At 40.0% G+C, this 16,407-nt stretch overlaps 1 protein-coding gene across 2 annotated transcripts in view; it reads left to right on the top strand.

Annotated features, from left to right (window-relative positions):
• Positions 1-16,407, top strand: part of arl15b (ADP-ribosylation factor-like 15b) — a 72,695-nt gene that overhangs the window by 15,346 nt on the left and 40,942 nt on the right. For both annotated transcript variants that reach the window (XM_017488882.3, XM_047160788.2), the window contains 2 exons: positions 1,263-1,407; positions 2,064-2,123. In XM_017488882.3, the coding sequence (XP_017344371.1) occupies positions 1,263-1,407; positions 2,064-2,123 (205 nt within the window). The remainder of the gene's footprint in view (positions 1-1,262; positions 1,408-2,063; positions 2,124-16,407) is intronic.

Genomic DNA, 16,407 nt, shown 5'->3' with positions numbered 1-16,407 from the left:
GGAGGAACGCTCTCAGATCCCTCGCCATGTATTCTCCAACCTCATCAGGCGTTATAGGAGAAGACTCAGAGCTGTTATCATGGAAAAGGGAGCTAGCACAAAGTATTGACTAAAAGGGTGCCAATAATAAATATTTTGAACAAAAGATCAAAAGTTTAAACTATAAAAACAGTTTCACAGTCTTCTTTATAATATAATTTATTAATGGAGGGCATGGTATGTTCAGAGATAATATTGTTTCATTTGTCACTTCTAGGAAAATATGACATCTCATCCTATACTAATTTTGTGTCTCTCTCTTTCTGGAGCATGTATGTGATGCCCCCAGGGGCAGTTTATATTCACCGTCTCCATCAGGAAGAGTCGCTAACATCACTCTAATATCATGATCATTTCTTCCTGTGCTAATATTGAGTGACTATTTACTTTGACCAATAAAAGTTAGTCTTTAGGGTTTTTTTTTCTTCTCTCTCTCTCTCTCTCTCTCTCTCTCTCTCTCTCACACACACGTCATCTGCTCTTATCCACCAGTGTAAGTGTTTTCTAGCTCAACTCTCCATATCATTCACAAACACACGTCTGTTACGGGAAAGGCCCAACCATGATAAATCTGTGTTTCCAGTCCCGGCCCGGTCGGTGACCTCTGTATGAACACACGCACACACACACACACACTCTCTCTCTCACACACACTGTCACACAGACTGACGCACTTCAATAGCAGGTTTTCTGTGAGCTTTGATCTTCGTTTCTGCTGTGTTGTTTGATCTGCCTTATTGGTGCCATATTAAGGGACAAGAAGCAGCATTAAAAGGGCCGTTCTTTAAATGTCTGGCGTCGTCATGACGTTTAATCGCAGGTCTCGAACAGACGAGTTTGGTGGAAGTGTGCAGTGGAGTGGATTTTTTTCTTCTCACAGTATTGTGTTAACAGATGTGAGACAAGTACATCCTGGGATGGGTTGGGGTTTTTAGAAGGGATGCTCTGATACAGGTGTGGGTTTGGGGTGTCAAGCATGGGGTATCAGGGATAGGGTATGGTGTATGAGTCTGGTACCATACTTGTTTAATCACACCTATGGTCAGTGCACTGATACCAGCGTGTCATGCTGTTTCTTTCTTTCTTTTCTCTTTGAGTCTCACACACAATCTCTCCCTCACACACACACACACACACACACACACACTCGTATTTTGATGCCCCCTGTCTTACCATTTATTTCCTTTTTGTTCTTTCTACCCCCCCATCTCTTTCTCTCTCAGTGTTTCAGAGCTCTGTGCTGTAAAGGTCCGCCCCCTCCCAGAGCGGAGTATGATGTAGTGTGTATCGGACTGACGGGTTCCGGAAAGACCAGTCTACTCTCCAGACTGTGCAGCGAAGCCACAGACACTATCGTACCTACTACAGGTCAACACACACACACACACACACACACGCACGCACGCACGCACGCACACATCAAACCACCATCCCAGACACAAACATTTAAGCAGACGTTTTAACAGGAAGTGATTAAGTGTAAATGGGAAGCCTTTAATGGTTGCCAGGGTCGAGTTTTTTTTTTTTTTAAAGCAATATTGGCTTAGTTTTAAAATAAATCAGAAAGGCATGTGCACTACAGTGGACTTGTTTCCAACATGTATACTTAGAAAATTCAGTTTGTAATTTAAAAAAACGATATTTTTCCAATTTCTTTGCGTCAGTTTTTGAGATGTAGTTGAAGTGGGAATTTTGTTGAAACCTGGCAACCCCGGTAAAGGTTAAAAGCCAGTGTTGTGCTACAATGTACGTAGTCACGCTAATCACAAAAAGTCCCATTACACATATGTTTTGTTTTTTTTTCTAATTGGAATTTTCATTTCAAATCACTTACATTTTCTGAAATGCCTTTTTTTTTTCCTTCTCAAAAAACATCTTGGCACGTCTTTCCCAGTAATGCCATCATCGTCTCTTCATGCATGATCATTTCCCAGGAATTGTACTAGGTCTCGGAAGAGAATCTGTATGATTTTGATTTTTTATTATTTTTTTAAAAGTGTGTGATGATTTGATTTCGTTTGCAGGTTTTAGCATTAAAGCAGTGCCGTTCCAGAACGCCATCTTAAATGTCAAAGAGCTGGGAGGTAAGCGGTGTACTCTTTGGGTTTTAGACTTGGGTTTTGTCTCTACTGTCAGATAATTTCTTAAAATGGTACAAAATGTATTAATTTACAGTAAAAATATGTTGCTCTAACACTGTTGGGGGGGGGGGGGGGGCTGCAAAGCATGGTGGCGGGAGCATCATGGTGTACAGTTCTCCCTTACTGTTGTGCAGGACTAGTCATTAATTTCCCCCAAAATAAAAGTGAGTTCTGGGTGATTTTAAGTTTGGTTTAGTTTTAAAAGTTGTTAATAAGTAAAACATTCTGGTTATACATCTCTCTCTTTCTTTCTTTATTTTAAATGATAAAAGTGAAATGTTTTAATGAATTTCTCTAGTAAACCTAAAGCTAACATTCGGAAACGTTTATCAAAGTGTCCAGGAACATGTTAATAATGTTAAGAATTCAAATCACCTTTTTGTTTGTTTGTTTGTATTTGTTTGTTTGTTTTACTAGTTTAAAGGCTGCATTACTACAGCAAATGATTAACCGGCAGATGTGTGAACCATTACTAGTCAGTTTTTTTAAGTCTACTGTAATGAAACAGAACCCCCCCCACACACACACACAGGCTGTAGGGAGCTGGAAACAGAAATGTTTACCAGAGACAGCTGGTGGGATGTCTTGCCCCAAAACTATGCCCGGTCATTTGTTTGGTGAGTCAGAGGTCACCTTTGGTTGAACCTGAAGTGAAACACAACACAAGCGAAGCTTGTCACGTATACTCCGAGGATGTTAACAAATATGAACACAAGACAGACTTACTTTCTTTCTTTCTTTCTTTCTTTATTTTTAAATGAAAGAAAGCTCACCGGAAGTCGTCGTCAACCAAGAGGTTAACACGAACATTTAGCGTTCTTTCATTCATCCTCAGCACCTGCCTGGTCAGGGTCATGGAGAAATTAAACACTAGATGTGCTGCACAGAAACATTGTAAAGCAGTTATTTACATAATTATCTAATTATGTTTTATACCTACACAGACTCCACAAACGGACTAAAAGTGCACAGAGTCCCATTCCTGTACTACATGTTGTCTGGTTTCGGAACCGAGCTTCATTCTAGCATCTGACTTCACCTGTATTTTTATTAACGTGGGCTTATATAAATGCGGAGATGATGAAAATATGCACTTAAATATGTACTCTACTTAGAAAGAACTGTTTAATATAGCCTAGCTTACCAGAGTCCTACTATCAGGGGGCGGGACTATTGAATCGTTATAAACATAAACGGCAACGTGACTCCGTGAATCTTTTCCTTAATCAGTCTGTTTACGCGTCTCTTCGATACGCACCCCGTGCGTTCCACGATGAATCTGTAAGACACATGTCTCCAATGTCTTAACAGGAGTTGATAATTAAAGTCCTGAAATAGGATTTCTTTGAGAAGTATAAACAAAAAGAAATCCTGTAGACTTCCGTCAATAAAATAAAATCTCCCCCAAAGCTTGTTTTTTTTGGAATTTTATTTAACATAACTATTCAAACCCAGAAATTATCCACACCGCCACACAGGGTCGGAAAATAGCAAACAGGCGCGTTTATAAATAATCCTAAAGCCCGTTCTGTATGTTTATTTTGATTTCACACCGTCTCCAAAGCCAAAGAGAAAAACATCAAGCAACCTGATACTCGGGGTTTTGATTTGGGGATTTAGTTGTTGTGAGTAATAAACTGTTTTGTTTGCATACTAATTTTTTAGGACACCATCGTTTTTTAGTGTGTGTGTGAGAAGGAGTGAAAGACAGAACTTTTACTATATTATGTGTGTGTGTATATATGTATGTATGTATGTATGTATATATATATATATATATATATATATATATATATATATATATATATATATATATATATATATATATATATATAATATTTCTACACTGTCCTCCATTAATATTGGCACCCTTGGTAAATATGAGCAAAGAAGGCTGTGAAATTGTCTTTATTGTTTAACTTTTTGATCTTTTGTTCAAAATATTTACATAAATACTATGTTCTCATGGATATCAAACAATTGCAAACACAACACAGGTTTATCCAAAAAAAATCTTTGTTAAATATAGGTGTGCAACAATTATTGGCACCCTTTTAGTCAATACTTTGTGGTAGTTCCCTTTTCCATGATAACAGCTCTGAGTCTTCTCCTATAACGCCTGATGAGGTTGGAGAATACATGGCGAGGGATCTGAGAGCGTTCCTCCATACAAAACCTCTCCAGATCCTTCACATTTCGAGGTCCACGCTGGTGGACTCTCCTCTTCAGTTCACCCCACAGGTTTTCTATGGGGTTTGGGTCAGGGGACTGGGGTGGTGATGGCAGGACCTTGATTTTGTGGTCAGTAAACCATTTTTGTGTTGATGTTGATGATGTTTTGAATCATTGTCCTGCTGGAAGATCCAACCACGGCCCCTTTGAATCTTTCTGTCAGAGGCAGTCAGGTTTTCATTTAATATCTGTTGATATTTGATGGAGTCCATGATGCCATGTATCCTAACAAAATGTCCAGGTCCTCTGGCAGAAAAACAGCCCAAAACATTAAAGATCCTCCTCCATATTTAACCGTGGGCATGAGGTACTTTTCCATACGGCTACCTCTCTGTGTGCTCCAAAACCACCTCTGTGTTTATTACCAAAAAGCTCTATGCTGTTTTCATCTGACCGTAGAACCCGATCCCATTTGAAGCTCCAGTAGTGTCGGCACACTGAAGACGCTCGAGTTTGTTTTTGGATGAGAGTAGAGGCTTTTTTTCTTGAACCCCTTCCAAACAGCTTGTGGTGATGTCACTTCAGATTGAAGTTTTGGAGACTTTCTGACCCCACGACACAACTAACTTCTGCAGTTCTCCAGCTGTGATCCTTGGAGATGTTTTATCCACTCGAACCTTCCTCTTCACAGTGTATTGAGACGGTATAGACACACGTCCAATTCCAGGTCGATTCATAACATTTCCAGTTGACTGGAACTTCTTAATTATTACCCTGATGGTGGAAATGCGCATTTTCAATGCTTGTGCTATTTTCTTATAGACACTTCCCATTGTGTGAAGCTCAACAACCTTTTGCCGCACATCACAGCTATATTCCTCGCTCTTACCCATTGTTATGAATGACGAAGGGAATTTGGCCTATCCAGTACCTCATATTTATACCTCTGTGAAACAGGAAGTCATGGTTGAACAATTTCCTGTTCCTAGTCACCCAGGTGTACTAAAAATATTAATATATCAATGGGAATAAAATTCAAATATATTTTTCACATATGACATTATAAGGATGAACATAATTGTTGCACACCTAGATTTAACAAAGATATATTTTTTGGATAAACCTCTGTGTTTGCAATTGTTTGATATCCATGAGAGCAAAGTATTTTTGTTAACTTTTTGGAAAAAAGATCAAAAGGTTAAACTATAGACACTTTTTTTTTTTTTTTTTTTTTTTTTTTACACACACAGTGATGTTCATCTAGAGTAATCAGCAATGAGGTGGTGTGATGAAGCAGCGTTAATGTTAACATAACGAAGTTATGTTATAATTTTCCTGTATTGTGTTTTATTCCTCTTATACCACAGCAACAAACGGCATGTAATACTTTTTAGCCATTTATAGTTACATTGAATGATTTGGAATGTCCACGAATCAAGTTCCTCGTGTTGGAAAACTTAAAGTTACAGCTTTACCCCTGACACTGGAGCCTCCGCCCATAAAAGTTAAGCAAACATTTATACAGGAAACTTATACCATATCAGTGATGTGTTTTTTACTATAATGTTGCTATACAAATGATATTTAGTTTTATTTATTTAAAGCTTCACAAGGCAGGATATTTCAGCACAGAAAAAAAAGAATGGCGCAGTTACTTTTCCTTTTAGCAGCACAACCTGAAATGCGTCAAACATAAAACATAATCACGCATCATATCTAGGGCATTTCTAAAACAATTTAAATGCACATAAAATAAAAGACCAGTTACCTTTTCTGTTAGTAAACATAACCTGACAAAAATGTATTAAAACATATCATAGTCAATTCATCAGGTACCATATATATGTCACTTATAAAACAGTTTAAGAGCATGAGGAATAAAAGAAAGTTCACGCCTTTCTGTTCTACCTGGGCACAGCATATTCCTAATGTCGACAAAGTAAATAAGTTGGAGCCACGGGCAGGAAACTGTACAGTGGCGACGAACTGTCCTTGAGTATGTTAGTGAGGGTACGTATGGTGGCCTCATCACGCCTCTCACTCAATGATGGGAGAGAAGTCGTCGGAATACCTTCAGTATTATCCGACGGCAGCGTTTTTGAACCCTCTCTAACTCCTCAGAGAGACCTTTTGGTAGTCCACCCCAAGCTGGGCTGGCATACTCAATAACTGGCCGTATATAAAGTCAATATATATTTGCGTTAAAACATTGGGAGACTCGCTTTCTTTGCAACACTGTGATAATAGATCCTTGGGCGTGACTTCGCAATCGTATACTTGATGTGGGCTTCCCATGACTGATGAAATTTGAACTCCGAGCGATTTAAAAATGGAGACTCTACTGATTACATGGCCAGAAATTACAGGAGAAGGAGGAGAGGGGACGTTGTCGTCACTCCTGGCACTAAGTACCATATCCATGCTCCATTCATTCCCAGTGAAAATTCCTGTCCCCAATCTGCCACTGAATCCACGGCCTTCTGAGTTCGGCCAGGTATGGATCCCATTCTGAAGATCAGTGACCGTTAGATCATCAGCATATTTCACAGGAATTACACAGGGAGGCAGACGTGAATCCAAGCTGTTTATACAGATGACAAAAAAGAGAGGGGATAAAAGTCCCCCCTGGGAAACACCATCTGGAATTGGATAGGAGTTAGACACACAGGAACCCCGCTTCACCCTTTGCTCTCTATTGCTTAGAGAGCTCCTTACAATGAGCCAAATGGGGCGTCTGACATGCATGTCAGCCAGAGCATGAAGCAGTTGACAGTGCTCAATTGTGTCAAAGGGTTGAGTAAAATCAACATAAACAGCATGGATGTCCATTTTTGGGTTGCTATTAAGTGCTTCCTGCCAGAATTGTAGAATCTGACTCTACAATAGAGCTGTGTCAGTTGAGTCATAAAGCCATGGAGCAATCTTTGTAGCTGTATCCTCCAGAATGACATCTCTGAGGATTCCTTCATACACTTTCCCAACGCAGCTATTTAATGAGATCTGTTGGTAATCTGCTGGAAAAAACTGGGCTTTGCTATTTTAGGAACAGCTTCGACCATAGCTTCCCTCCATTGTGTTTGGGGGGAGAATGTTAGTGAATTCACGTGTTAAAGATATCACATAACACAGGTGCCAGTTCTTCATGAAAGGTCTTTAAGACCCAAGGAGGAATGCAATCAGGACCAGTCAGCATTCGTTTTGTCTTCATTGAGTCGAGCCTTAACTTGCCCAGTACTCAAGGGCAAGTTATCATTTGACAGCTTCTGTATAACATCTTCCTCAGAAGGAGACGTATGGATCACTTGATCCCATGCAGAAGCAAAATCTTTAGCCAAGGCGTCACTTTCATGTTGAACATCTTATAATCCTGAGACACCATATCTCTTATCTCCTTCCATCCCCAGTAATGCCCTCACAGATTTAAACCACTGTTTTGGCTCCGTACAGAGCAGTTCCTCCACCTTGTTCTTGTAGTATCATATTAGAGTGAATGTGTTAATATAACCCTGCACTACTGATGGAGCTGCTTTATTAGAAAATGAATCCTTCTGACCAATCAGAATCGAAATTTCACCAGCACACTTGGACTTTCAAGACAAACGCATTTCTTCATCAAGTCCTGCTACTTGGTAATTATCAATCCTGGACAATTCGAGAGTGCACCCCATTATGCCGCGTTTTCTTTTCGTAAGCATTTCCTCATGTGAGGAGATGAGTTAATAACAGAGCTCTGTAAAGTGCCACCCCCACCAAAAACAGAGTTATGTCACGAACATGAACCCTACAGATCATATCACGCTTTACAGACGGAGGCAGCTTCGCGTCCTGACGCTCTCTCTGTCTCTGTCCTGCTGCGTTACCGACGTTCGGCAAGGATCCGGTGTTGAGTTTTCAGTGGAATGAGTGATGCCAGGAAGAAAAGGGAGGGTAGGGGTGGGTGCTGGTGTATCAAAGCAGGCCAACCGTCCGTGTGCGTTTCCCATCAGCCTCGTGACGACGACGTGAGATTCCGGAGGCTTTGACAGGCGAAGAAGCCCCACATGCTCACGTTTAACGTCTCGAAAGCAACCATCTGAAAACACTTAACTCACTTGCAGTTTCTTTCTTTCTTTTTTTTTTTTCTGTTCCTTTGGAACCCCGGCCATGATTTAACGATTTCTGTGGCAATCGTGTGCGTATGGTTAATCACTCAAGATTACAACGTGCGAGCCAGTTCATGGTCAGTGCTCTTTAGTCACAGGGTTCTGTGTTGTTTTTATTTTTTTTTATTTAAAAAAAAAAAATGAACGTTCTCTGACTTTTCGTGTTGAAAAAAAGAAGCAGCGTTTTGCTGCTGCGTTATAGTCGAAGACGTGTTCTGGAAGAGGGCTGAGAAAACGATGATCTCGTGATCGGGTGTGGGAGTCCGTCCTCGTGTTTTAATACATAAAGAGATGTCATCACAGCGAGTCTTTAAGGTGATCCGTCCCTTTTGAACGGAAGCCCCTGGATTACACCGACAAGTGCTTGATTGAATATAATATACGATCGCTCATAATGTTGGCTGGAACATTTATTTTACATGAAGCTTGTCAGTGGTTTTAGACTGGTCCTCCCCCCATTTCAACACACTTTTGGCAATCTCGAGCGTGGAGGCACAGAACGGACGGAGCTCGTCACGAACTCGTTCCGACCGCTGTAAAGCGTTCGCGCCGGAACGAGGTGCGACGGAGAGCTCGGTTTGCGGCGTGACCGAAGGTCAGGTGAATATAGGGTGCTAAGAACAACTTCCCTCCGGTGTTTTTAGTAGCCAGCCGACGAGAAAAGTCGCCTGAAACAGGGAACGTGTGTGAGGTTTCAGCTTCATGTAGTAAATAATTGTTATGCAAAACCTCAGAGTTGAGTTCTCGAAAAACAGAGACAGGAAGTGGAGGCGTGGCGCTCAAATAAGAGTTATAAGCGTAGCCTTTTCGTGCTCGGATTAATCGGCTCCTCAAACGCGTGTGTTTTTTTGTTTCGGATAAAAGCGTCTAAATTTAAATTTAAAGCTTTAAATGCAAACAGCAATCAGATGTGACTGGAAAAAAACAGCTAAATGTCGGAAATAAAGTTTTATGCACGTTGCTGAGATGGAAATGTCTGCATCAATAAAGACAAGATGGGGGGAAAAATTGTCGGAAATGGGTTTTTCCCAGTAAACACCTCGCACATTTCTGCGTTACGTCTAGCGACATCTAAACCCTGGTGCACGAAGAAACAAGTTGTTCTTGATTTAATTAACATCAAACGTCACCGTGATCCTGACCAGGACAAAGCGCTTCCTGTAGATGGAGAATATGAACGTTTGGTTTTATAGTCCAATCTTTTTGTCCAAATCACTTTTTTTTTTTTTTTTTTTTTTTATTATTATTTTTTTTTTTACACAATCCTCTTCAGGATTGTTCAGATGTTTTTCAGAAATCGTGAAATGTTTCAAATTGCGAAACCAGCCAGTTGCATAAAGAGCCAAAGAGAAAAATCTCTCAAGGGTTTCATTTGTATTTCAGCATAAAAATCAACGGTAATCATTTTAACTCCCACATGTTTGAGACTCTTAACGAGACCAACATAATCAGCACAATATACATATTACGTTACAATCATTATAAAACAAAACAAAAGGGTTTTATTTATTTATTTATTTTTTTAAAAAACCTACACGTTATAATAAACAGAGATAGGTAGTATTGAGAAAGGAAGGAGAACTGGATTTTGAAGGAAGAGATATTACAGTGGATGTGATGCTGAAAGATCTGATCCCAGACCTTGATCCCAGGGGGTGCAAATGGAGATGGAGGACGGGGCACTTTAGGGAGAACCTGCAGTTCCACCCAGTCAGGAATCAAGTGCCGGAAGACCCGAGACTCGTACTTTACTCAGGAACGTACGAGAGAAGCTCAGCTAAACTATAGAGAGGTTTTTTTTTTTTTTTTCAGTTTTTTTTTTTAATGGGCTAAAATGGAGCAGCCAAATGGACCTTTTGAAGTGAAGTGCGCATTTGTTTTGTTTAGGAATGCCAATGGGGGGGTTACAGTAAACAAGACGAGACCAAAGCTTCCATAAAGTGTACTCCTCATTCTCAGAAAATTAGGGGCATGAGGTTCAAAAGTTTAATTTGTGGACTCCAGATAAAGTTTAGCTGTCGGTTTGGGATGTGATCTGGCCATTTAAAAAAAAAAAAAAAGAAAGAAAACAAAATCATATCGTGATGCGATACTCGTATTAGATACGCATCATTACGTATCTAATTTTCTGGAGGTTTTGCTTACAAAGCGCCAACAAGGTGTCCTTTTAGCTTCAGATGAGTTTTTTTTTTTTTTTTTTTTTGTCCAGAATTTCTATCACAAAGAAAAGGAATGATAATTGGTACAAAAGTATTTTTTAGTGTCCAGTCAGTTCTTGACAATTTGCATTATTTTCTTTGCTTCCTGGTGTGAACAGGATGAAACACCAGCTCACAGGAGTGAACTGTAGTATCCTTGACCAGTCCAGGCTTTGAAATAAATAATGTTCCGCATCGATATCCAACTAATCAAGCTTCCTGTCTTGCATTAGCGTGCGATTTTCAGCGTGCTTCTTAAAACATTTATTACTTGCGATGCTGTACGAGATCTGAAACGAACATTCAGCCGAATTGTATAACAGACGGCGCGATAACGTGTTCTTCCTGTCAGATTACACGTAAACACAAACCCGAAGAAGAAAAAAAGCAAGCTTATAGGAAATTATAAGGATATTTTTTTCTGTTCATCTCGTGTTGTAGCTTTGCAACGTCTAGCCTGGTAACGTTATAGTCCCAGTATGATTTTAAATGACGACTTGCTGAAACGTTCACGTTTCGAGTACGGCGTCATCCTACGCCATCCTTCTAATCAGCCCTTCCTGCGTTTAATCCAGAAATAAACGTAAAATCAAGCAATGTTCGGAGGAGCTCGTAATTTTTCTAAATAACCTCAGGTTTTACGCAGATCTGGGCCGAGAGACGGGAAGCCCTCTTCGATTCACGTGCGTCGAACATGACTACAGCTAAAAGGTCTCATTTACCAAGAAACATCACACGAAGAGCGTGCAGAACAAACCCGTGGCGATTCGAGTAGTTTTCCGCAAAAAAGAACAAAAAAAAAAAACCTCATTTTTTTGCGGCAACGATCAGAAAGATTCCACGAAATCCTGTACGGACTGCCGATTGGTGGATTTTAGAACGCCGCCGTAGCAACGCTCACGCACAGGTTTTTTTACTACAAAATTTCTGGCCTAACTTTATCAATCGCTTTTGGTTGTAGTGAAGCCAACCCAGCCGCTGATAATGTCGGCATGTCAAGACCACCAAACGTGACCTCAGAATTCTTTGACGATGCTGTTTTTATTTTTCTTGTCTGGAAATCGTACTGCATGAATACAGGAGAATATCTGAGGACGTGTAAGAAAGGTTAAAAGGTCCATTGCAGCGCAGTTCTGTGTGTGAAAATCAGATTGAAATGACTGTGTGTTGTGCAGAAGCCAGATTGAAACAATTGTTATTGAGATACGACAACGTTTTTTTTGTTTTGTTTTTTTTCTCCCCCCCTAATGGAAGGTTTAGGTCGCTCATGGATCCAGAATGGTTGGATGGAGATCAGGGTTTTTAAAAATAGACAAAGGATAAAACCAGAAACAAATGGCGAAGTAATGAGGTGACAGGAACAGAATGGATGGAAAGATGCTTCCTCTGGGGTAAGAGCAGCTACACTGGAGAACATGATCTATGGTTGGAGATTAAGGAAGTTTAAGGAAGATATCAGTTTGATAACGCGATTAGAAGGATACCGTTATAATCTAGGGTCTTGGCCACTCAGGGAAATGCTGATATGTATTTATATGACGTCGCTAAGCAGAGCTGGGAGGCTCAGCAGAAGTTTGTTGATGGTAGAGAGAGATCCTGTTTTCCGGCTTACGTGCAGTGTAGTTAATTAAAAAAATGCTGTAAAAGGACCGTGTATTTGTGCGCAGAAAGATAGCTCGGTGAGGAACAGTCTAATCTTTAACATCGGACGTAATGCCGTTATGAGATACAGAATATCGTCAGGAAGAAGAATGCTGAAAGATAGATGAGTGGAAAGAAGAACAAAACAGAAAAGAAAAGAGAGTTAACGTAACATTATTTGGAGTGGATCAGGAATGTTCTACTGCATTCGACTTGATTCGGAAGTCTGAACTCTGCCATCGTCACTTCTGAGACACACCACCTCTCTAAGATACTCTTTTTATACCCAATCATCTTACTGACCTGTTCCCAATTAACCTAATAAGTTCTGAAATGTTCCTCCAGCCGTTTCTTTTCAGTAACACTTACTTTTCCAGCTTTTCTTGACGCCATCAAATTAAAAATCACCCCCCCCTCCTTCAAACGGTACATTTTCTCAGTATAAACATTTGATGCATCCTGTTGCGAATAAAATACGAGTTTGAGATTTGCAAATCCTTGCATTCTGTTTTTATTTACATTTTACGCAGCATCCCAACTGTTTTTTTGGAATCGGGGTCGTCGATACAATATAATAAATGTATACAAGCACTTATTGTTTATTTGTGTTCCTGTATTTTTCATCAAGGGCGCCAAAACATCCGGAGGACGCTATGTGTAGCAAATTACAGAATTATTACAGTAGGCTATAGTTGAGCATAGGGCTGGGTGATGTGGTGATATTGTATCAATATCATGATACAATATTATGTCACAGTCTGTAGAATTGTAAAATTGTCTTCTTTTCTAGGTTTTAAATAAAAGTATAATCAAACTACAATTTTCATGTTGTTTATTTGTTTATTTATTTTTATACAACATGCTGGAAGTTTATCAAAGCTAAATATTGTGTATCGTAGTAAAGTTTTTGAGAATCGTAATGTGATGTTTTTGTCATATCGCCCGAACCTAGTAGCGCGTTTGATTCTCTGGTTTGTTTGCTAGATTTGAGCAAGACGCCGTTCGAGTGGGAATGTGTAGTTTTGATAAGAGCGCCGTGGGAGGAATACGCACCATCAGCTGTGTGGTTGGTGAGAGCTTATGCAAGCTTTACCCAAGATTATGATCTCTGGGATGTAGACGTCATAAAGTCAGCAGTTATTTTTAGATTTCCGGGGGCTTTAGACAGAAAGTCTTAATTAGTAACAGCGCAATAAGAGAGTTGGGTAAAATCTGAGGTTGGAAGTGGTGAGGATTTTCACCGCAGTGAGTCAGAGGGTGAAGGATGTCAAAAGGAATTCCCTGCTTGCTGGTGAAAGCGATGACTCGCCGATGCCGTCGGCACAGATGAACGGGATAGCGCAACCCGACAAGCGCCGAATGCTAAGATGAGGGCGGCCTCGGGGTAGTGACTGCAAAACCATGGTGACCTTTGAGTTTTAGCTGAAATCTGCAGACCTGAAGATCTCGGAGATCCTCTGTCTGAGGATATCGGCGATGTAGACGTAGGGAGGCGCAAATCCGTTTTGGAAAAAAGAAACAAATAAAAGAATCATCTGACGGAAACGTTAGCAAAAGAGTCGTTCTTGCATGAATGGAAACATCACAGTCCGGCAGTCTGGAGCAAATCTGGAGCAAATCTGGCAAAAAGCAAACAAACAAACAGTGGGGATCGTGGAGAACCTTTGTTTTTGTTTTTCTTTGGTAACAAACAGGTCTAGCCAATGGAGCATCATTAAAGTGCACCTGTTATGGTTTTTCAGATATTACCTTTCATGTAGTGTGTGAGAGCTGTTTGAGAATGTAAAAAGTCTGCAAAGTTTCACAAATCACAGAGTACGACAAACTCTCCTTTGGGAGTTATTGACTCCCAAAAGAAGGAATCGATTCTGAACAGCTGAAACGAGTCGTTAGTGATTCCAGACTTTACTTCCTGTACTAACCTACGTAGGTTTGTAATAAAAAGCCCCGCCTCTGGTCTTCATTGGCCGCTCGCTGACAGGCGGAGCTGAAACTCATTATGGTAGTGGGCATTTACTTTTCGAAGCACACGGTAGACCAATCACAACAGATTGGGACATCTGACCAATCAGAGCAGAGCATGCTCTCTGAAAGGAGGAGTTTAGAACGAATCCTTTAGAACGGATCATTTAACGAGTCGTTTGTGACACTGGGGGGAAAGGTAATGCTGCAATTTAAATGATGAGCATGTTAAAGTGTTGTTTGTTTGTTTGTTTGTTTGTTTGTTTGTTTTTTACCTTTTTGCACATAAATCTTTTGTAAAAAATTAGGCACGTTTCAAATCCATAATAGGTGTGCTTTAAAGACGGACAAAAATATGAGTGCTCAAGTACTCGTCATGCCATGTTAGGCAACCCATTCGTCCAATCACCAACCAGTCGACAAACAAGAAATAAAAAAATAAAAATAAAACCCAACAACAAAGAGACGTGTTAAATCGGAGGTTCTTAACCTGGAACCTGGAGAACCCTCTACATTTACTAAACACTAAAATGGGCAGAGCATTGATTTCTCTATTAAAGTCCCAAACAAAAATTAAGACCAAAAAACCCCGGAAAGGTAGGAGTTTAGGAATAGGAAAAAAAAACCCGCCCATAGTTCAGCAATGTAAATTTTTTTATGTTATCCATCGTAGATTCTGTAACATTCTGTATTCTGGCCAATTACATACTTTTATGTAAATTATTAAGCTCAAGGCAGTTATTTTTTTAAAATTTAATTTTTTTTTTTCATAGACTTGTAGATTTAGAAAACCTCATGTGATCTCTCTGGTCTGATTAATGAAGTGAAGACTTGGTAAAAAAAACCTTCAGTGACATTTAAAACAGAAATGTTGAAAGATGAATGGACAGTGAAGTATGCGTGTTTTCTCTGCTTCAAATTCAAAACCAATGTCTCATCTGTTCCGAGTCAGAAGTGGTAACATGAAGCGGCAGCGAGAAGCAAAACCACTTCATATCGTCTTATAAATAAACCATAAACACCATCATTAACGGTTAAGCGTTCTGTCAGAATTGTCGCTGTTCAGCCGTGTTCATTGTTTATTCGGATTTCTTTTCCGTAGCCGAGCCTTAATCGAATTTATTGACATTAAAAGTCTTTAAAGGAAACCCAGGATTCTTTGCATGGTAAATTCTCTAAACATTTCTGTTTGGGCTCATGGAAAGTTGGTGTTATTGGTTTCTGGAAAATGAGTGTTTGTGGAACAATGGGAATATGTGGAAGGTTCCTAATCCTTCTTTAGGCTGGTTTATACTTGACAAGTGACTTTACATGCATGGGGCAGAAACAGCAGTGACATTAGTGATATTGGTTCACACGTTCGCTTGTGTATGTTATGTACGTCTGGGGGGTTAAAAGTGACCCCCATTAGAGGGCTCACCAGCGCCAAAACGTCCCTGTTCATCCAGTGGAACTTTTAAAACGTTTAGTGATTTCACACATGTCGAATGTTAAACTAGCTCAAAACTTTCCGCTGTCGTCGTGATTGTCATGATCTGCATCTCAAATCGAAAGCTCATACATTCCTTCCATTTTAAAGTATTTACTGATCTAGAAAATCCAGAAGACTGGTACGCATAACAACTTTTTGTAGGTTTGAAGGTGACATGAGAGGCTTTTAATATTCACCCACTAACTGTAATTGGAAAACTGGCTAGTGATAGTGCTCGGTAATTGAGGTCAAGATTAGTACATAACATGATACTGTGATTTGAAACACAGTGGCACACGGTGGTATACGTCGGTATTGCACCATGTGGATGCGTCGTGGTCATTTCTGAGGATGTGCAGACAAGCGAGACTCCAAACGACCAAAGGATACACGTGGCAGCCATTTTGCATAAGGGTACACGTAATTATAATATTGAAGTATAATTCTGCCTGTAGTGTTGAACAAATCGGTAACCTGGGATAAGCTTTTCGCTTTTTATACGTAGGTTCAGCAACCAGAGAAAGAAAATAGTCACTAATTCTAATTATTGACTTTTTAGCAAAACAAGTTTTCATTGGCGTAAAGGTGCCTAATGGCGGTCTGATGAAACCGGCCAAAGTACAATCTAGAACGATTTAAAT

This window comes from Ictalurus punctatus, chromosome 16 (genome assembly GCF_001660625.3).
Source record: "Ictalurus punctatus breed USDA103 chromosome 16, Coco_2.0, whole genome shotgun sequence".
Lineage (NCBI taxonomy): Eukaryota > Metazoa > Chordata > Actinopteri > Siluriformes > Ictaluridae > Ictalurus > Ictalurus punctatus.
This window is presented reverse-complemented; position numbering and strand designations above follow the sequence as displayed.